We start from the raw sequence: 21405 nt of genomic DNA, 5'->3' as shown, positions 1-21405 counted from the left end.
TCCTGGGGACAGAGTCTGGGAAGGGTTCAATATTTTGGGACTTTAAAGAGAGAGTTTCTGCGGACGTTTCAGCGGGTGCGGATCTGCCGGGATAACTTTCAAGGTATGAGCGTGGGTCTGCTTTGAAGACTGGTGCAACGTGCCTGCGTGTTTGCTGTGTTACGCGGGCTGCTGGAAAATCGCAGGCTCTGTGTGTGCTGTAAAACCCAAAGTAGGATTTGCCAAACGTTTTTGGTTGTGGAAAAGGTTGCGGTCGGCCTTCTTTCCCGCTGCTCTCGTGTCTCGCATCCCATTGGCTACAGAGATGTGGCATCGGGCTTGTGGAAAGCTTATATTTATTAAGAGGGGGACATCAGCCGGAGGGAAAACAAGAGCCCTGAATGGCAAACAGGAACGTGGCATGCTTATGCTGGTGTTTATACGTGTTCTGTGACACGGCTCGCGCGGTCTGTGGCTGGTTGGAGTACACATTTCAGTCTGCATTCCAGCTGTCTTTACACAAACTTTACCATTTAGCCAAATGAATAGCAGAAGCTGCTTACCTCAGCAGTGCTTCTCAGATACCCAGCAGCAGGTCAGCTATCTTCGCAGGAGCTGCCTTGTGCTCTTCTCCCAGGGCAGGGAAAACAAGAGCCCGTGTTCTGTGACACAGCTCGCGCGGTCTGCGGCTGGTTGGAGTACACATTTCAGTCTGCATTCCAGCTGTCTTTTACACAAACTTTACCATTTAGCCAAATGAATAGCGGAAGCTGCTTACCTCAGCAGTGCTTCTCAGATACCCAGCAGCAGGGCAGCTGTCTTTGCAGGAGCTGCCTTGCGCTCTTCACCCAGGGCTTCTGCCTGCTTTCCACCTGAGCCTAAGCTCTATATTCTTCCTCGGGGGGGGGGGGGCTGCCCTGTACCCAGAATGCCTTGCCTTAAGATGGGCCGGGAGCAGGCAGCTGGGACCGGACCGTTAAGGTGTTCCGAGGGTTTCTCCGGTGCATTTTCTGTCTCAAACACATTATAATGCGGGTAGAGCAAGTCCTGACCTGAAAAGCTTACAAGCTAAGTGGGGACCCAAGGCAAGCTCAGTATCAATGGAAGGAGCAAGATTTGAACTCGGGTCCCTCCCTGGCCAATCCTGTAATCACTAGGCTACCCCTCTCTACCCCCTACATAAGCAACAGGGCCGAGCCCAAAAAAAATGTCCCAGTGAGATTTTGGTCTCTTTTGTGCAATGTCAGATTGACAGGCACGAGGAGCATATAATCTGCCACATCAGAGCTATTACCTCAGGCAAATAACCCAAAATGAAGCCAGAGAGAGAGAGGGAAAACTGTGCTCTCTGTGTGAAGCAGCAGCTGCTCCTTCTCTCTGGCACCAGCCGCCCAGATCTGTTCGCTTCGCTTTGGCTGCTCTCAGTCCCCTTCATGCCAGAGATAGGGGGCTCAGCGCTTTGGAGCAGCCCTGTTAGTGGTTTGGGTTTTACTGGTTAGGCAGGTGGACAGTGTCAGCGGTGAGTTCCAGGTCTCTGGATCTCAGTGAAATGAAACCTCTATGGTCCTCTGTGATTAAGTAGCCAGACCATGATTTCTGGTACCATCCTTCTGTCTCGTTGTCAATCCTCTCGCTCAAGTGAGTTAAGAACTCCAAGGTAACCACTGCTTTCAGTGCCGCAGGAACCCAGAGTCTGGCAGATCTGTGCATATTTCTGGTCCGTGCCATTGTTTGATATTTCTGGTCTGTGTCATTGTTTGTCATGAGATTTATTTGCATTTCTTATTCACCTTTAACAGTGCTACTCACGGCAAAGTGCAAGCTAAACACAAGCGCATCCAGATGACAGACATACAATCAAATAAAAAATGCAATAATAAAAAGAAAATACTCATTGCATCACGCAGTAAGAATCACCTAACAGAAAATTAGACAGCAGTGCGAAGCAGAGGAACAGATTGTTATTTTTAATAAGGCTGGGAATGGGCTATGATTTGTGTACAATATCTGGTGGTGAAGCGTGCTGTCTGGTTGCATGTTGATTTCCTTGTTACCTGGATGGAGAGCTGGGGTGATTAGTTTGAGAGATTTTATGTCGAGTATTTGTTATTATGTTGTTTTTTGGAAATGTATTTTATGTTATGTATTCCCACCCTTGGACTATGGGGGAGGGGCGAGTTGTGGATGTGAAAATAAATAAATATTACCTGCATGGACATCGCCACATAGGACGATCACCAACAAGTTCAGACTGCAACATTGCCAAACAATAACAAAAATCCTAATAACATCCCAATAATATTATTATAAAAAATAATAACAATATCAATATCATTAGAGATGCCCAACATCAGAAGACAAATAAGGTCTGCAGAACTCTGAATTGTGAAAACTGAAGGTTCAATTAGGTTCTTACATGCGAAGTGGCTTTCCTGGAGTCCTGTACTACAAGAAGGAATACATAATGGATTCCAAAATCCAATTACACGAACACTGAAGGAATCACTACCATAACGTTATCAAAATGATACAAAATGTCAGACTTAATTATACAATATACATTAATGAATACTTCATTAAAACATCTTAAACATATATCATAACATAAATGTACATATATTTTTCAAAGAATATACATACTTCATTCACCTCATTCAATACATTCAAACCCTAATTCTCACGCATTCCACTCATATGGGACCCCCTTACAAACGGGCCGATACAGTAAAAATCGCGCACACAGGCCACTCTCCTGTGCGCGTGATTCAGTAAATAAAATTATTCAGATTAGGGCCTGCGGTAAAAAGAGGCGCTAGGGACACTAGCGCGTCCCTAGCGCCTCTTTTTTGTCAGGAGCGGCGGCTGTCAGCGGGTTTGACAGCCGACGCTCAATTTTGCCGGCGTTGGTTCTCAAACCCGCTGACAGCCAAGGGTTCGGAAACCGGACGCCGGCAAAATTGAGCGTCCGGTTTTCAACCCGCGAGCCGCAGGCCCATTTAAAATTTTTGATTATTTTAACTTTTGGGACCTCCAACTTAATATCGCCATGATATTAAGTCAGAGGGTGCACACTTTCCCGGTGCCGAAAGAAATTAACGCCTACCTTTGCGTAGGCTCTAATTTCTGAAAGTAAAATGTGCTGATGAAGCACTAGGCAGCAGTCTGCCTGATTCTACTACTCCATCCCCCATGGCATACCCACTATGCCGTTTCCCTTGAAGGCACCTGGATGACCCATCTACAAACAACCTCCTTCCCTTATGTAAGGGTCCATCAGCCAGGTCCATTCTGACTTTAGTCTGATATTCAATTCTATCCAGACAATCCTGTGTTTTATCTGTCTCTCCCTCCTCCCCATGTCTGTGTAAGAACCTCCATCATCTACTGTTACAGACAAATGGAAAGGTTTGTCTAAGGAGGGCAAGGCTAAAAGTGGGGCAGAGATTAAATCTTTCTTTAGGTTTTCTAGTATCTGCTCTTCTTCCTAGTTCCCTTTCCTATTAATTTACCATAAAGGGGCTTGGTTTTTTGGGCATATGAATCTATCCACAACCTCCTAGAGTATCCTATTAGTTCTAGGAATTTTCTCCATCTTCTCTTTGTCTTTGGTACTGGCTGTTCTATTATTCCCTGTTTCCGTTCAGGGATTATTCTCCTCTTTCCTTCACTGATTAAATGTCCTAAATACTTTACTTCTCTTTCCACATACTGTAGCTTAGCCTTGGATACCCTCAGACCCTGTTCCCCTAAGAAATTCAGCAATTGATTAGTAGCTTCTCTTACACATCCTTGCTTTTCAGGGAAATGTGATAAATGTGTCCCTGGGGACAATAAGAATCCTCCCCAAACCTTCTCCAGGTGAGTGAGACTTGGTAGACTTTGAGGCATTCTCACGCCACAGATTAAATCCACACTGGGGGAGGGCAGTAGAGCCCAACAAGAACAAAACAAAAAGTCCATGGCAGGATAAGGCCAAGGACACGAAAAGAAGCCCTCTCAAGACTAAGCTTCAGACTGATCTCCCGCTGCTTCCCGGGGGGCTACCCTCTTTCAGTGGATGAACGCAAGCCATAGCTTAGCAGAACAGCTAATGTGTCTCGCTGCTGGGCTGCATCATCATGAAGTGAGTTTCTGACATATTGCTCGATTCTTTAAAGGCACATTTTAGGATGCAGTTCTTCACCGTTTTTTGGCAGACAAAATGTGCTAATCCCCCAAGAACAGCATTGCTACTTGAAGCGTCAATACTAAGTGACTGTTCTGCACAAATGCAGACAGATCATCAAGTACCAAAGGATGCAATCCAGACCAAGAAAGTGTGGCAGAAGGATACAGAAATTCTTGATTGTATTGGGTGTCGCCAGCTTGATTGAAAAAGAGCCTTGATATGTTTGCCTGTTCACAATACACCCTACAAGTTCCAAAAGGTAGCCGTGGTTGGCACGATGCAAGAGCACTAAGAAGAGCATTAGAGAGACTGAGATCACTCCTATCGTGGTATGTTCACAATCAGCCCATTCGGAGACATTACCCTGAGAGACACCTGGCTTCAATAAAAAGTTGAGAATTCAAGTTTTCTATACAGATGAATGCATATAGGGTGCAACTTGTATTTATTTATATTTATTAACCACTTATCCTGAAAGCCCCAGGAGATGTACAGAAAGAATTATAGAAACATAGAAATGATGGCAGAAGAAGACCAAACGGCCCATCCAGTCTGCCCAGCAAGCTTCACACATTTTTTTCTCATACTTATCTGTTTCTCTTAGCTCTTTGGTTCTATTTCCCTTCCACCCCCACCATTAATGTAGAGAGCAGTGATGGAGCTGCATCCAAGTGAAATATCAAGCTTGATTAGTTAGGGGTAGTAGGGGAAGTAACCGCCGCAATAAGCAAGCTACACACCCATGCTTATTTGTTTTACCCAGACTGTGTTATTCAGCCCTTATTGGTTGTTTTTCTTCTCCCCTGCTGTTGAAGCAGGGAGCTATGCTGGATATTGCGTGTAGTATCAGTTTTTTCTTCTCCCCTGCCGTGAAGCAGAGAGCTAAGCTGGATATGCGTGAAGTATCAGTTTTTCTTCTCCCCTGCCGTTGAAGCAGAGAGCTATGCTGGATATGCATTGAATTATAGACATGAATCAAGTATAGTCACATACAGCCAACAAGTGACATCTTAACCTCAAATTAATATCTTGTCACCAATGAAAACAAAATTGGCAACAATAAGTCCTAGCAACAAAAATAAAATCATCCTCCCAAACCTCTAAACATCCAATAATCAGAACAACTGGCCGACAAACTAATTAAAAGCCAAATTAGAAAAACGTGATTTTAAAGACATTCAAATTGTGGGCAGAAGTGTAAAGTCCACAGGTGCTTTTTATCCACTGACTTTACACCAATCTCCAAAGGAAAAAAGTTTCCTTTGAAAACTGACTCAGACAAAAGTAATGTGCGCACAGACCAGATATATTCCACACATTAGAAAAGGTGGAAAGAAGGCTAAACGAGTACTGGCATGGTTGAAAGGTGAGGTGAGAGAGGCTTTAATATGTAAAAGAATATCAAGAAATGGAAAAGAGATCCGAATGAAGAAAACAGGAAACAGAATAAGCACTGGCAAGTTAGATGCAAAGCACTGATAAGGAAGGCAAAGAGAATTTGAAAAGAGGCTTGCCATGGAAGCAAAAACTCATAATAAAAACATTTTCAGGTACATTCGAGATAAAAAGCCTGTGGAGGAGTCAGTTGGATCATTAGATGATCAAGGGGTAAAAGGAGCACTTAGGGATTGACAAAGCCATAGCAGAGAGACTAAATTAATTCTTTGCTTCAGTATTCACTGAGGAAGATGTGAGAGATATACCCTTGCCAGAAATGATATTCAAAGGTGATGATTCAGGGGAACTGAAACAAAACTCAGTGAACCTGGAAGATGTACTAGGGCAAATTGACAAACTAAAGAGTAGCAAATCACCTGGACCAGATGGTATACATCCAGAATGCTGAAAGAACTGAGAAGTGAAATTGCGGATTTGTAAACTATCAATAACTTCATCTGTGGTACCTGAATACTGGAGGGTTGCCAATGTAATGCCAATTTTTAAAAAGGAATCAAGGGGTGATCCAGGAAATTACAGATCAGTGAGCTTGATGTCTGTGCCATACAAAATGGTAGAAACTATCATAAAGAACAAAATTGCTGAACATATAGATAAGCATAGTTTAATGCAGCGAATCTGAATTGGTATATCGCCAAGCCCACGCAGGAGTGTCACCACGCTTCCCAGTCCCCCACTGGTCCAGCTGCTCCCCTTTACCCCTGAGAGATGCAAATTCTTCTTCCGCCTGGGCTTGAAATGCTGATAAGCCCGGGCGGAACACGACAGGGTAGCTGGAGTCAGCGGCACTAGCAGCGTGGTCTCTTTCTTCCCGCCACCGTGGCTCAGAAGGGGAAGTGGTGTGCAGCTGCTGTGCACGCAGGAAGAAGAGACCGTGGTAATTTACAAGTGCAAGCAGCATCAGGCCAGCGCAAAAAGAGGAAAAACGTCAGCTCCTGTGGCCGATGGGACACCTTTCTCAAGACTATGAGGGTTGGAAGATGAGGTTGCTGCTCTGCTGCTGCCACCAGTTGTTTTTTGGGGTGGGGGTAAGATAGAGAGAGAGAAAGAGTGAGTGAGCAAGCATGTGTGTTTGAGACAGCATGTATGTAAGTGTGTGATTGAGATCCTGTGTGGTGTGTGTGAGAGAGAGTCTGTGTGTGTGTGATTGAGAGCCTGTGTCAATGTGTGATTGATATCCTTTGTGTGTGAGACACAGCATGTATGTAAATGTATGATTAAGAGCCTGTGTGCATAAGTGAGAGAGAGCGTGTGTGATTGAGAGATACCATGTGAGTATGTGACTGAGAGCCTGTGTGTAAGTGAGAGAAAGAGAGAGAGCATGTGTGTGTGATTGAAAGCCTGTTTGTGTGTGTAATTTTGAGAAAGACAGAGAGCATGTGTGTAAATGTATGATTGTGACCCTATATAAGTGTGAGAGAGAGAGCATGTGTGTCTGTGTGTGATTGAGAGCCAGTGTGAGAGAGAGAGAGTGTTTGTGTGTGACTGAAAGGAGAAAGTTGCAAGCAACTCCCCTTCTGCTAATTCAAAACAGTCTCAGGGCATTTGGATACCAAACGTTCCTAAGTATGGAGACCAAAGCATTTTTATCTCATTATTTTTAATTATTTGGACTTTATAGCTGCTGTTTTGAAATATTTTATTGGTGTCTGGAAATTTTTTGAGTTTTTAATTATTGGATATTTCATTCATCAACCATTTTGAAATAATCTGTTCTTTTTGTTAGTAATGGTTTTCCTGCTATTGATTTTATATTTCTTGATTTGTTTAATGAGAACCGGTGATGTTTCTCTTTTTCCTTTGTTGCATTGCATACAGAGTCTCTGGCTTGTTGCGGTTTCCAGTTCAGTTTTGGGCTGCATGTTTCTATTTATGCTTTATGGTCTCTTTATTCTGTGTTAGGTGAGGGTCAGCACATGTGACTGAGGTGAGGTATTCTGTTGGCGTGTAGTTTCTGCATAGGGCTCTATAGCAGCCTGGCTTGTTCTGTTTTTCTGATATTGGTGGTTTAAGGCCCGGTGTAATGCTTTGTATTGCCTTTTCTTAAGTAAGGTGGCTACTTTGAGTGCTGAAAGTAGGTGCTGTTCTGGTTTACTATTTATGTAATTTCTGTTCAGACAGAGTACTTTCTTTCCCTTCTGTCATCCTTAACAATAAAAATAATACTGGGCTTTTATTTTATATTTCCACCGTGGATTGTAATGAGCAGCGTGTCTCACAGGTGAGTGTTGCCCGTCAGGTGTGTCACATTGGGAAAAAGTTTGAGAACCACTAGTTTAAGGGGACAAAGCAAACATGGATTCAGCCAAGGGAAGTTTTGCCTCACAAATTTGCTACATTTTTTTTGAGGGAGTAAACAAACGAGGATAAAAGTGAGCCAGTTGATACAGTGTATCTGGACTTCCAGAAAGCATTTGACAAAGTCCCTCATGAGAGACTTCTTAGGAAAATTGAAAGTCATGGGATAGGGGCAGTGTACTATTGTGGATTGTGAGCTGATTAAAAGATAGAAAACAGAGAGTAGAGCTAAATAGAAAAAGATGAATAGTGGATGCCCCAGGGATCTGTTCTGGGACCACTGCTTCTTAATATATTTATAAATGACCTGGAAATGAGAACAAGTGAGGTGATAAAATTTGCAGATGACAAAATTATTCAAAGTTGTCAAATCATAAGAGGATTGTGAGAAATTGCAAGAGGACCATGGGAGACTGAGCATGCAAATGGAAAATTAAATTTAATGAGACATTTAGGGAAAAGTAGCCCAAATTATGGTTACACAATGCAAGGTTCCACATTAGGAGTCACCATTCAGGAAAAGGATCCAGGTGTCATCGCTGAAAATACGTTGAAATCTTCTGTTCAGTGTGCAGCAGCAGCAGCCAAGAAAGCAAATGGGATGCTCGGGATTATTAGGAAAGGACTGGAGAATAAAACAGAGAATATCATAATGTCTCTGAATCACTCCATGGTGCAACCTCATCTTGAGTACTGTGTGCAGTTCTGGTGACCACATCTCAAGAAAGATACAGCAGAATTAGAAAAGGTACAGAGAAGGGCGACCAAGATGATAAAGGGGATGGAACAGCTCCCCTATGAAGAAAGACTAAAGAGGTTAGGGCTGTTCAGCTTGGAGAAGAGATGGCTGAGAGGGGATATGATAGAGGTCTATAAAATAATGAGTGGAATAGAACGAGTAAATGTTAATAAGTTGTTTACTCTTTCCAAAAGTATAAAGACCAGGGGACACACAATGAAGTTATTGGGAAATGCATTTAAAATAACAGAAAATATTTTTTTTTACTCAATGCATAATTAAGCTCTGGAATTCGTTGCCAGAGGATGTGGTGAAAGCTATTAGCGTAGCTGTGTTTAAAAAAGGTTAGGACAAGTTCCTGGAGGAAAAGTCCCATTAACCATTATTAAGGTGGCGTTGCAGAAATCTACTTCTTATTCCTGGGATAAGCAGCTTGGGATCTTATCTTCCCCTGGGGATCCTGCCAGGTGTTGGAAACAGGATTCTGGGTTTAATGGACCCTTGGTCTGACCCAGTATGGTAAACCTTATGTTCTTATGACATGTGCCTGCCATTTGTGTGAGGACGTTTTCCGGATTATGTTTGAAAACTGAGGCCTGATTTTAGAAACATTTACACACTTAAAACTGGGTTTTGTGTGTGTAAATGCGCTTTAAGCAAGTGAGTGGGCTTTTGAATATTGCTACAATATGTGCCATTGAATTGTGCGTAGGATTTATGCACCCAGAACAGGAATTCTGTAAAATGGGTGGAATATAAATTGCTGTAATAATAATAATAATAATAATAAATAAATACCTGCATGTTATGCGGGTGAATGGCTTTTGGAAATTGCTACAATTCTAGTTGCATTTACAAGTTTGAATCCTTTTGAAAATTCCTCCCTGGCTGCGGAAGTGCTGATTCCTCCCTAGCTCGGCCTGTAGGAAGGCCTCCTCTATCTGCGCCCAGCGTTGGGCTCTACATGTGTAACTGTATGTGCGGATAGGGGGGGCAGATTTCTAAGACCCCCCCCATGACTTTGCATTGCCCTCGCTATAGGATACTGAGCCAGCTGTGCTCTCTCTTACATCTGTAACTGCTGCATTTCTTTCCAGAGGTTGCTTTCTCACTGGATCGACCTTACCGTTGATCGGTTTTTATGTTTTTTTTCCATTTCTGCTTCTCACAGTAGCTGTCACTGCCTTCAGATCCCTCTCACGGGGGAACCCCTGTGCATTTCCCCAGGTTGCCACCTAAGGTTTCTTCCATTTGAGGAAAAGTCTTTTTTTTCTTTTTAATAAGGCCCACAATCTTCTCTTACATTTGAGCCGGGTAAGTGCAGCTCCCATGGCTCCCAGTGGAGGGGACTGAATATCTTTCTCCGGCCAGCACTGGATACAACTCAGCTTTGTGACGCAAAACTGTAAAAGTGCTACTTCAGCAGGACTAGCACAAGCTGAAAGCTGGGATTTGGACCCAGATCCACCACCCTACGATGGTTTCTTTACCATTGAGTCATTAGAGTGGTTTCCAAGCATTGCTATCTTCAAAAAAAAAAGTTTCAATTGCTTAGACAAAAATCCTTCATGACAGGACGTTCTACTTTGCTTCTAATTCTCTTCAGTGGGCCTATGATTCACTTACAATCCTACAGTTTTAGCTCTACTATTTATTTTTCAAAAATGCACAGCAGTGATGAAAGTATGCCAGTATTAGGGTTAGACGTGCTTGTATAACTCCAAACACAACAAGCCAGTGAAAGTTAATGACATAGTGAGAGCGTCTTGCTCCGGTAATAAGATGCCGTTGGATTTCAACAATAATTAATGCGCTGAGAAGCCTTGTCTCCGAAACACTGGCCAACGTCGGCAATGCAAAGAAAAATTTGTGAACTGAAATGGGCATTGTTATGTTTTTTAGATATAGGAAAATTTCATAAAAACATTTTTTTGCATTTGAATAAAAGGAAGGTTGGAAGTTTCTATGACTGATGATTGGAATGTGTGTAGCAAGTTCTTAACTTTTTTTTGACTAGTCTTGCTCATATTCTGAGGTCTTTTCCTCTATGTTATGAAGTTGCAAGAGTTGTAAGATCCAATTGTGGCAACTGAAATAATCTAAGTATTTTGTGAAAGTATTTTTTATGTACCACTGAGTATTAGGGTTAGTATAGTGCAGCGCTGGGGTGGACATGAGCATTAGCTTAGAATTAATAGTCAGGCCTAGTCAGTTGTCAGCCTCTTTCCACCTTTGTGCCGGTATGCACTTCTGGATAACATCGTGAAAACAGTTACTTTCCCACAAGGAAAAAAAAAAAGAAATTATGCCTAGTAGCTTCAAAGGACGTTTGGCATGGAACATGGAGCTCTAACAATCACCTGCAGAAAGTGACTTCCTTCAGCCCTCTAACAAGCTAAATCAGTAACTCAAGGACAGTGTATTCTGAAGACTTGCGGAGCTATCGTTCCCTGTTTCCTGCAAGAGAAAACCAGCTACTTGAGCCGGCTCAGCCAAGCAATGGATCAATAATCTCTACTGCTAATTGGAAAGATTAGTGTGGCCCTTGCAATAATGTGTGGTGTGTTGTGTAAATAAGCTACACACAGAGTACAGCAACATCAGCAATAGCATCAGACTACACCAGTATCCTCTTTCCTTCACTGCTAGCAAAAGTGGGGAAACTGGCTGGCTTGGATGAGAGATAATCCGGTTCATCTGGTAGCTAAGCACAGGAAGACGTTTCTCTGCCGACCTGGCTTACTGTAGGTTTTACGTACATAGAAATGACGGCAGAAAAGGACCATCCAGTCTGCCCAGCAAGTTTATGGTAGTTTCTGTTGAGCCATACAAGTCCCCCATTCTTATCAGTTTCCAGGCCGTCAAAGTCAGGGCCCTTGTTGATTGCTGTTAGAGTCCAATTCCCTGTTACCTTCTGCCATAGCAGAGAGCAATGTTGGAGTTGCATCAAGAGTTTCAGGCTTATTGATTAAGGGTAGTAACAGCCGCATCAGCAAGTTACCCCTATGTTCATTTCTCTCAGTCCGTAAAATTCAATGTCCTAGTTATTTGCTGTCAATAATTGCCTTTCCTCCTTTCTCCCTGCCGTTGAAGCAGAGAACAATGATGGAGTTGTGAGTTGTGACTTATTTGTTAAAGGTAGAACCACCACACCAGCAAGTTACCCCCCATGTACTCATTTCTTCGTTTCTATCCTCTAGGGATCCACAGTGTTTATCCTATGCCCCTTTGAAATCTTTCACCGTTTTTGTCTTCACCACCACCTCCGGAAGAGCATTCCAGGCATCCACCACCCTCTCCATGAAGAAATATTTCCTGACATTGGTTCTGAGTTGCCCTCCCTGGAGTTTCATTTCGTGATCCCTAGTTCTACTGATTTCTTTCCAATGGAAAAAGTTTGTCAATTGTGCATCATTAAAACCTTTTTTTCAAGTATCTGAAGGTCTGTATCATATCTCCCCTGCACCTCCTCCAACCTCTCCTCATAAGTCATTTGATGGAGCCCCCCCCACACACACACACACCCACCATTTTGGTTGCCCTTCTCTGGACCACCTCCATCCTGTCTATGTCCCTTTTGAGATACGGTCTCCAGAACTGAACACAGTACTCCAGGTGAGGCCTCACCAATGACCAGTACAAGGGAATTATCACCTTCTTTGTCTTACTGGTTATTTCTCTCTCTGTGCAGCCCCATATTCTTCTGGCTTTAGCTATTGCTTTGTCACATTGTTTCGCCGTCTTCAGAACACTATACACTATCACCCCAAGGTCCCTCTCTTGCTCCATATACAACAGCCCTTCACCTCCCATCACATACAGCTCTTTTGGATTACCACGCCCCAGATACATGACTCTGTACTTCTTGGCATTGAATCCCAGTTGCCATATCTTTGACCACTCTTCAAGCTTCCTTAAATCACTTCTCATTCTCTCTGCTTCTTCCAGCATGTCCACTCTTTGCAGATTTTAGTATCATCCACAAATAGACAAACTTAACCTTCTATCCCTTTCGCAATGTAGCTCACAAAGATATTGAACAGAACTGGTCCCAACACTGATCCTTGTGGCACTCCTCTTAACACCGGTCTCAGAGTTGGTTCCATTCACCATCAAGCACACTATCTTCTGTCCGATAACCAGTTTGTAATCCAGGCCACCACCTTGGCACACATTCCCAAGCATCTCATTTTATTTACAAGACTCCTATGAGGGACCATATCAAAAGCTTTGCTGAAATCCAAGCAGATCACATCACGTGCTCTTCCTTGAACATAAGAACATGCCATACTGGGTCAGACCAAGGGTCCATCAAGCCCAGCATCCTGTTTCCAACAGTGGCCAATCCGGGCCATAAGAACCTGGCAAGTACCCAAAAACTAAGTCTATTCCATGTTGCCATTGCTAATAATAGCAGTGGCTATTTTCTAAGTCAACTCAGTTAATAGCAGGTAATGGACTTCTCCTCCAAGAACTTATCCAATCCTTTTTTAAACACAGCTATACTAACTGCACTAACCACATCTTCTGGAAACAAATTCCAGAGTTTAATTGTGTGTTCAGTGAAAAAGAACTTTCTCCAATTAGTTTTAAATGTGGCACATGCTAAATTCAAGGAGTGGCCCCTAGTCTTTCTATTATCCGAAAGAGTAAATAACCGATTCACATCTACCCATTCTAGACCTCTCATGATTTTAAACACCTCTATTATATCCCCCCTCAGCCATCTCTTCTCCAAGCTGAAAAGTCCTAACCTCTTTAGTCTTTCCTCATAGGGGAGCTGTTCCATTCCCCTTATCATTTTGGTAGCCCTTCTCTGTACCTTCTCCATCACAATTATATCTTTTTTGAGATTCGGCAACCAGAATTGTAAACAGTATTCAAGGTGCGGTCTCAACATGGAGCGATACAGAGGCATTATGACATTTTCCGTTTTATTCACCATTCCCTTTCTAATAATTCCCAACAGTCTGTTTGCTTTTTTGAATGCCACAGAACACTGAACCGATGATTTCAATGTGTTATCCACTACAACGCCTAAATCTCTTTCTTGGGATGTAGCACCTAATATGGAACCATTGTGTAACTATAGCATGGGTTCCATATTAGGTGCTACATCCCAAGAAAGAGATTTAGGCGTTGTAGTGGATTCCTCTCATGAGGAAAGAGATTTAGGCGTTGTAGTGGATTCCTCTCATGAGGAACTTTGTCAAACGCCTTCTGAAAATCCAAGTACATGACATCTACCGGTTCATCTTTATCCACATAAGAACATAAGAACATAAGAAATTGCCATGCTGGGTCAGACCAAGGGTCCATCAAGCCCAGCATCCTGTTTCCAACAGAGGCCAAACCAGGCCACAAGAACCTGGCAATTACCCAAACACCTAGAAGATCCCATGCTACTGATGCAATTAATAGCAGTGACTATTCCCTAAGTAAACTTGATTAATAGCAGTTAATGGACTTCTCTTCCAAGAACTTATCCAAACCTTTTTTGAACCCAGCTACACTAACTGCACTAACCACATCCTCTGGCAACAAATTCCAGAGATTTATTGTGCGTTGAGTGAAAAAGAATTTTCTCCGATTAGTCTTAAATGTGCTACTTGCTAACTTCATGGAATGCCCCCTAGTCCTTCTATTATTCGAAAGTGTAAATAACCGAGTCACATCTACTCGTTCAAGACCTCTCATGATCTTAAAGACCTCTATGATATCCCCCCTCAGCCGTCTCTTCTCCAAGCTGAACAGCCCTAACCTCTTCAGTCTTTCCTCATAGGGGAGCTGTTCCATCCCCTTTATCATTTTGGTTGCCCTTCTCTGTACCTTCTCCATTGCAACTATATCTTTTTTGTTTATTAACTCCTTCAAAAAAGTGAAGCAGATTTGTGAGGCAAGACTTGATCCAGTTCTTTTGTCACCCAATCAAAAATTTCCATCAGATTTGTCTAATAGGACCTTCCCCTAGTGAATCCATGCTGACTGGGGTCCAGGAATCCTCCTGACTGTAGATAGTTCATTATCCTTTCCTTCAGCAAAGTCTCCATAAATTTACCCACCACTGAGATGAGGTTAACCAGCCTGTAGTTTCTGGCCTCCTCTCTTCTCCCACTCCTGTGGAGCGGGATCACCACCGCTCTTCTCCAATCACTCGGCACCACTCCCGTTTCCAGGGATCTATTGAACAGGTCACACAGCACACCCGCCAGCACATCTCTGAGCTCCTCAGTATCCTGTGATGTATCTCATCTGGCCTCATGGCCTTGTCCACTTTCAATTTTCCTAGCTCTTCCCCTACATTCTCTTCTGTAAACGGAGTTTCATCCATCCCATCTCCACCAATGGTTTTGTCAACCAGCAAAGGTCCTTCTCCAGGGTCTTCTTTAGTGAACACCAAACTGTTTAATATTTCTGCCTTTTCTTTATCTCTCTCCGATCCTTGTCACCTTTCAATTTCACTATACTACTTTGGAGCTTTCTCCTTTCTCTGATGTATCTGAAAAATGTTTTGTCTCCTCTACCTCTTTGGCAATCCTTTCTTCCGCTTGACTGTTAACTTTCTTGATTTCCTTCTTCTTCTCCCCGTTTCAAGCGATATTCTTCCCTGTGTTCCTCATTTTGAGATCCTTTATATTTCTTGAACGCTGATCTTTTTGCTTTTATTTTATCAGCCACTTCCTTTGAGAACCAAATTGGTTTCTTATTTCTCTTACTTTTGTTTACTCTTCTAACATATAGATTTGTTGCCTTTTGTAATTGCTCTTTTTAGTTTGGCCCACTGTTGTTCCACCTCACCCATTTTCTCCCAGTCTTCTAATTCTATATCCAGGTATGTCCTCATTTTGACAAAGTCCGTATTTTTTAAATTGAAAATCCAGGTCTTCGTGTGACTTCTTTGCATCCTATTTGCGATATCAAACCATACCATTTGATGATCACTAGTGCTGAGGTGGGCTCCCACCTGGACATTAGAGATATTTTCCCCGTTAGTGAGCACCAAGTCAAATATTGCATTTTTCCTCATGGGTTCTATTACCTTTTGTTTGAACAGAGCCCCTTGCAGGGCATCCACTATCTCTCTACTACTGTTAGATTCCACAGAAGGGATTCTCCAGTCTACGTCCGGCAGATTAAAATCTCCAACAATCAACACTTCTCCCTTCTTTCCTACCTTATGGATGTCTTCGACCAGATCTCTGTCAAGTTCTTCCGATTGAGTCGGAGGCCTGTATACCACGCCAGTAAAAAAGGATGCACCATCATCTTTTTTTAGGACGGCCCATAATGCTTTTTCTCTACCCCTCATTCCTTGCAGCTCAATTGCTTGGATATTGTTTTTGACATAAAGAGCTACTCCTTCCCCTTTCCTGTCTTCTCTGTCCTTCCTTAACAAGTTATATTCCGGGATGGCTGCATCCCAATCATGAGACTCTGTGAACCACGTCTCCGTGACAGCAACATTGTCCAAGTCTGCCTCCACCATTAGGGCCTGCAGGTCTGGGATTTTGTTGCCCAAACTATGAGCATTTGTAGTCATCGCTTTCCACTTTCTTTCCCTTGATTTGTTTTGCTTTTTAGACACCTGTTTCACTTTTTTTTGAGCTGATTGATTTTGTTGTTGTCTCCTCCCATATCTTTTATAGCTTTTGTGCTTTGTTTATATACCAGGGTTATAGGTGTAGGGATTTTGTTCATACCCTACTAATGCTTGGACTGGAGTATAGATTTGGTATGGGGGGGTAGCAGGTTGGTAGCTTATTGGGTTTGCAGTTTCCACTTGTGGCAGCTGGAAATGGTGGTGTCCCCAGGTTTTTTCTAAAGAGGTCACCATTTTGCTCCTCTGGATCCTTTTTACTTTCAAGGAGGCAGCATATCCTGTGCTGTGCTCTCACGTTTCTATGTCTTAAGCTCCCTGGAGACTTGTGGTTTGGATGAGAGTTTCTTTCCACCCTCTCATTCCACTTTTTGTTTTGGAGTGCCAAATCCTTTTGGCCTCAACTAAGCTATTTCGAGTTTTTCTTCTAATCCAAAGGAGGAGGTTTCCTTCCTATCAGAGAAATTTGAGATCACAAGAATCCTGAGAGAATGAGGAAGAAGAAAGGAGAGAAGGAGAGGAGATGGACCACATCCACGGCCCATGAATATCCATTAAAGAGGAGAAGAGGCAGAAAAAGGGATCGCCCTATATACTACAGAAGGAGGTAGGAGATAAAGAACTTTTAAAAAGTACTCTTTGATACTTCATCTACATTGGGAGGGAAGTACCCTGCTTACCCTAAGATCCAATGGGAAGGAAAAAATCAAGAAATTAAATGAACTACTTAAATTGAATTAACGTCTGACCTTAAGAAAGACTGTAAGAAGTCACAAACCTACTAAAAGCATTGGTTTCATCTTGTAAAATGAAGCACTCAGCTGTAAAGACTTTAAATCATTATCTGCACCTTCTCAGTAGAAGAGAAAAAGTGGAAACCGCCAGTTAACTCTCCTGTGTCTTATCGAGTAGTGACTTCATTATTCTATAATACTGAGATCATCAGTGCTGTGTACAAGTGACTAATTTATGGGGAAAGTAAAGAGCAATGTGAAGGCCTTGAAAGGAACACTCCCCACGCAGGAAACCTTGGAAAAGGTTAATTGAGAGAATAACTACAGTGTCTATCCAAGTAGAGGTATGAGATGTGGCTTCTGGAACAGTTATCCAGGTTCTACCATGACAGCCGGGGGTTACATAATAAACATTATAGTGCCACGGGTTTGTCTCTCCTGTGTCTATAATCCCACACATGCCTCCTGGTAGACACGTTAGTGGCTATAACACTAGTGGAACAAATACATAGTTAGATTTGTGAATCTATTCAGCAACATTCATGGCAAAGGATGACACATGCCAAAGTGATTTTTGTGTTGGTTTTTTTTAAAGAATTGAACTTTACTGTACTGCACGTGCAGTTCTGGATTCTTTGGGCAAGTGCAAACCTGTGAACTACCTGCAACCAAACCTGACCAAAAATAACCAGGCCGGGAGAATCTGGGGCTCCAACTGGAGTTGAGAACAACTCCGTGTTACCAGACTTGTTTCCAGGCCACGTCTTGATCTGACTTTCTATAACCAATCTTTCCATCTTTTCCTCCCTGGTTCTATTAGGGGCTCAGACTGAATACCAACTAGAACTGGTTTGCTTTCTGTTCCTAATTTTAAATATGAATTTTGTTTTTTCATTTCTTAGCAGCTGGTTTATTTATCCTCAGTATGACGAGATAAAACCAAGCGCTGTTACTCCATCAAGACAATAGTTGACATGGAGGTCAGCATTGTACCTGCCCTTTACCCGACCCTAAAAAATAGATCTCAGCACAGAAGACACAAGTGCACGATGACTCATTCCCCATGTGTCCCACTGATGACCTCAGTCAAGCTGCCAGGGCAGGAAAGGTGCTGAAGACATTTCATGACTTGTGCGGCATCAGATGCCACATTTTATCCTTGTACGATTCCTTATTTTTCCTTTGTCTTAGTTCTGATTTTACTCCTTTCCGCTCAGTCGTTGCTCTCATGGTCAATGGAAGTGGTGTCGGCTTTAATTAAACCACTGCTCCAGCCCATTCTTGGTTTGTCGTAATTTCATCCTTTCTTTGCCTCCGGGTTTTTCTTTCTCTTCTGCATTTCCCAAGGAAGCAGGGATGTGCTCCGGGTCAGCAGCACTATAGCCAGGCATGTCATGGCCTATTGGGGGTTTTCCTGAATGAGTAATGCTCCTGGAAATCAAACTATCGATAACCATAAATCACCAATGAGAGTTCTGCAAGACAGTCTACGGCCGACAAGGCCCTTAAACAGTCAGTGCAGTGCAGAAGTCCTGTGTTGGATGGAATATTACATCTGCCTTGTGATTCCCTTGATTCCTGTTCTCATTTTCCAATGTTCTGCATTTATTTTAGACTTGACTGTTGGTTGCACTTTCACTTGTGAAATGCAAGGAGGGAGCTTGGCCTAAGAACCAGCACTGCTCCGAGTGAAAACCTGACTAATTGCAAGGAACCTTCTTTTTGATTGACTGAGAAGGCCTCATATATTATGCGCCACACTTACAAAGGCTTTCAGGATTGGAGTCAGGGTAGGAACGGTTTCTTACCAAAGAAGGGATCGGGATTGGGGGGGGGGGGGGGAGTGCGTGTGTCCGTGTGACACAAGGGAGATATAGTCCACACAGGAGCTAGGCGCGGGAGCAAGCTCTGCGGGTGGGACCCTGCTGGGGAGGTTAAGAGGCAGAGCCCAGCTGGGATGAGGAGCTCCTGACCCTCTCTGGGAAGTGTGAGTTGTGAGTGCCCTGCAAACATAGGCACTCTACTGTGACTTAGTACTAAAGATTGAAATTGCATAAGAAAAGGCTGGAGTTAGCATGGTTCCTGCTCCAGCCCACAAGATATCGCTCAAGTCATCCTCGCACACCGGTCAGAAGCAGCTTTCAAACAGAAAAACGAACGGGAGGCTGGAATGAGGACAGTGAAAATTTGCTTTACTGAATAAACTTGTTGCACAAATAAACGGTTGGTTTGTTCCACAGGAACTGTATTTCTTTAACCAATCCTTTTTTTTTTTTAAGTGACATTTTCTGATGTAGTTACAGCTGTATGAGCTATTATTTTATGTCAGGATCTTCACAGCAACTGTAATCTATTGTTTTATGTCTTCATGGGGTAAATTTCAGTTGCTAAAAGAAAACGTCCTTAAGAGTTTTTCCTTTTGTGAATCTGGAACGAGAGATGATGTGATAGTAGATACATGTTTCCTTCAGGTTTTTCTCCAACTTCATGAGCAGATGACAAGCAAAGATATAACAGTTCAGGGCCTCATTAACAGAAGGATCGCCTCTTAGGCACAAAATGGAAGAGGCTGCATTATTGGCTTGAACCATTAGTAATGGGGAATAAGAGCTCAGGTCAAGGAGAGACGATCAGCTCTAGTATCTTATGGGTTTCTGTTCTTTCTGTGCTGAATTTACGTCTTCTCTCCCCTCCATAGGTTGTAATGCCACTATGAACCATGGCCCAGCTATATTACAAAAAGGTTAGCTACTCGCCGTACAGAGATCGGATCCCGTTGCAGATCGTGAGGGCGGAGGCGGAGCTCTCGCTGGAGGAGAAGGCCTACCTGATCGCCGTGGAGAAGGGCGACTATGCCAGCGTGAAGCACGCCTTGCAGGAGGCCGAGATCTACTACAACATCACATCAACTGCATGGATCCCCTGGGGCGCAGTGCTCTTCTCATAGCCATAGAGAACGAAAACCTGGAGATCATGGAGCTGCTGCTCAGCCACAGCGTGTATGTGGGCGACGCCCTCCTGTATGCAATCCGCAAGGGAGGTGTGGGCGCCGTGAGCTGCTTCTTCTGAGCTACAGGAAGTCCAGCGGAGAAAAACAGGTCAGTGAGAATGTCATTGCGTGCAAGCAAATTTATGTTGGTGCCAAAGTAGTCAGCAGTTCATGTCAATCAAAAGCATTCTTTTGGGCTGGCCCGGAATTTACGGGCCTAATTTTTAAGCATTTCAATGCGCACACATCATGGTTTATGTACGCAAACGGCCAGGGCTCGGAGCATGTAAAGTGTGCGTGTAGCCCGGTTACATGCATAAGTTTAAGAGACTGGCACCAGGTGTTTTGGAGGGAGGGGTGAGGGGTGGAATTGGAACTTAAGAGCAAAACTTTTTGATTTTAAAAGCTATGTAGCGGAATTAGAAGAGGTAGAGAGAAGAGCAACAAATATGGTTAAAGGGATGGAACAGCTCCCTTATGAAGAAAAGCTAAACAGGTGATGACTGAGATGGGATACAATATGGGGTAGATTTTAAAAGCCCTACGCTGGCGGCACCTATTTTGCATAGGCCGCCGGCCGCGCGCAAGTCCCGGGGTTGCTAAAATGGGCCGTCCGGAGGCACGTCCGGGGGGGGGGGGGCGTGTCTGCGGTCCGGGGGCGTGGCCGAGTGCCCCGACACAGCGGCCTGTGTAGGGGCCTGGCCAGCCGGCGTGCGCAAGTTATTCCTGCCAGCGGCAGGCGCGCGCAGGCTGCCGATTTTGCGCAGGCTTGCGCGCGCCCCCCCCCCCCCCCCCCCCCCCCCCCCCCCCCGTATTTTAATAGATATGCGTGGCTACGCGCGTATCTTTTAAAATCCGGAGTACTTTTGTTCGCGCCGGTTGCACGAACAAAAGTACATGCGCGTATTTTTTTAAAATCTGCCCCTATAGGTCTACAGATTATTAGTGGGATGGAACAGGGAATTAGGGATGTGCATTCATTTAAAACAATATAGACAATCTCAACGACCTTGTCCAAGTCGTACTTTTGTTTTTGAAAATGAGATGAAACGATAGGAAAAAAACCCTGAAAGGTGTTTTTTTTTTTCTCCCATTGCTTTTTACGCACGCCTACTTGCAAATAGTGCGTTCAGGTACCCAAAACAAACAGTGCAGCCCGGGATCTACGGAAACTTCCCCACCACGGCTCCTGGATGCGGCCATTTCCTCCAAAAAAAGTAGTATTTGTACAATAAACCCCGCTCACACGGCTCTGCCCCCCCCACTCCCCAGCCCTTTCCGCTTTGTTAAAAAATATCTTCATGGGAGTCGGACCTCCAGGGTCCACTCTAGCCCAACTCCTCGACCCCCCCTGGACTCACCAAATTCTTCCTAATGGTGTTATAGGGGCCCAGGCGTGACCCGTCCACTCCTGGACCCAGCAGCCGCCGCTGGCTGCCCTTT

At 43.7% G+C, this 21405-nt stretch overlaps 1 protein-coding gene and 1 long non-coding RNA gene across 2 annotated transcripts in view; both read left to right on the top strand.

The window, feature by feature from the left end:
- The window catches only part of LOC115081323, a 109033-nt gene extending 89173 nt beyond the window's left edge, over positions 1-19860 (top strand). The window contains exon 3 of the long non-coding RNA XR_003853784.1: positions 19672-19860. This is a non-coding gene — a long non-coding RNA (uncharacterized LOC115081323). The remainder of the gene's footprint in view (positions 1-19671) is intronic.
- A 26-nt stretch (positions 19861-19886) lies between these two features.
- LOC115081316 (butyrophilin subfamily 1 member A1-like) overlaps positions 19887-21405 on the top strand; it is a 35061-nt gene continuing 33542 nt past the window's right edge. Inside the window, exon 1 of the mRNA XM_029585796.1 lies at positions 19887-20013. Coding sequence (XP_029441656.1) covers positions 19887-20013 — 127 coding nt within the window. The remainder of the gene's footprint in view (positions 20014-21405) is intronic.

The sequence above is a fragment of the Rhinatrema bivittatum genome, unplaced genomic scaffold, assembly GCF_901001135.1.
Source record: "Rhinatrema bivittatum unplaced genomic scaffold, aRhiBiv1.1, whole genome shotgun sequence".
Lineage (NCBI taxonomy): Eukaryota > Metazoa > Chordata > Amphibia > Gymnophiona > Rhinatrematidae > Rhinatrema > Rhinatrema bivittatum.
The sequence above is the reverse complement of the archived record's forward strand: the minus strand, read 5'-3'. Positions and strand labels throughout refer to the sequence as shown.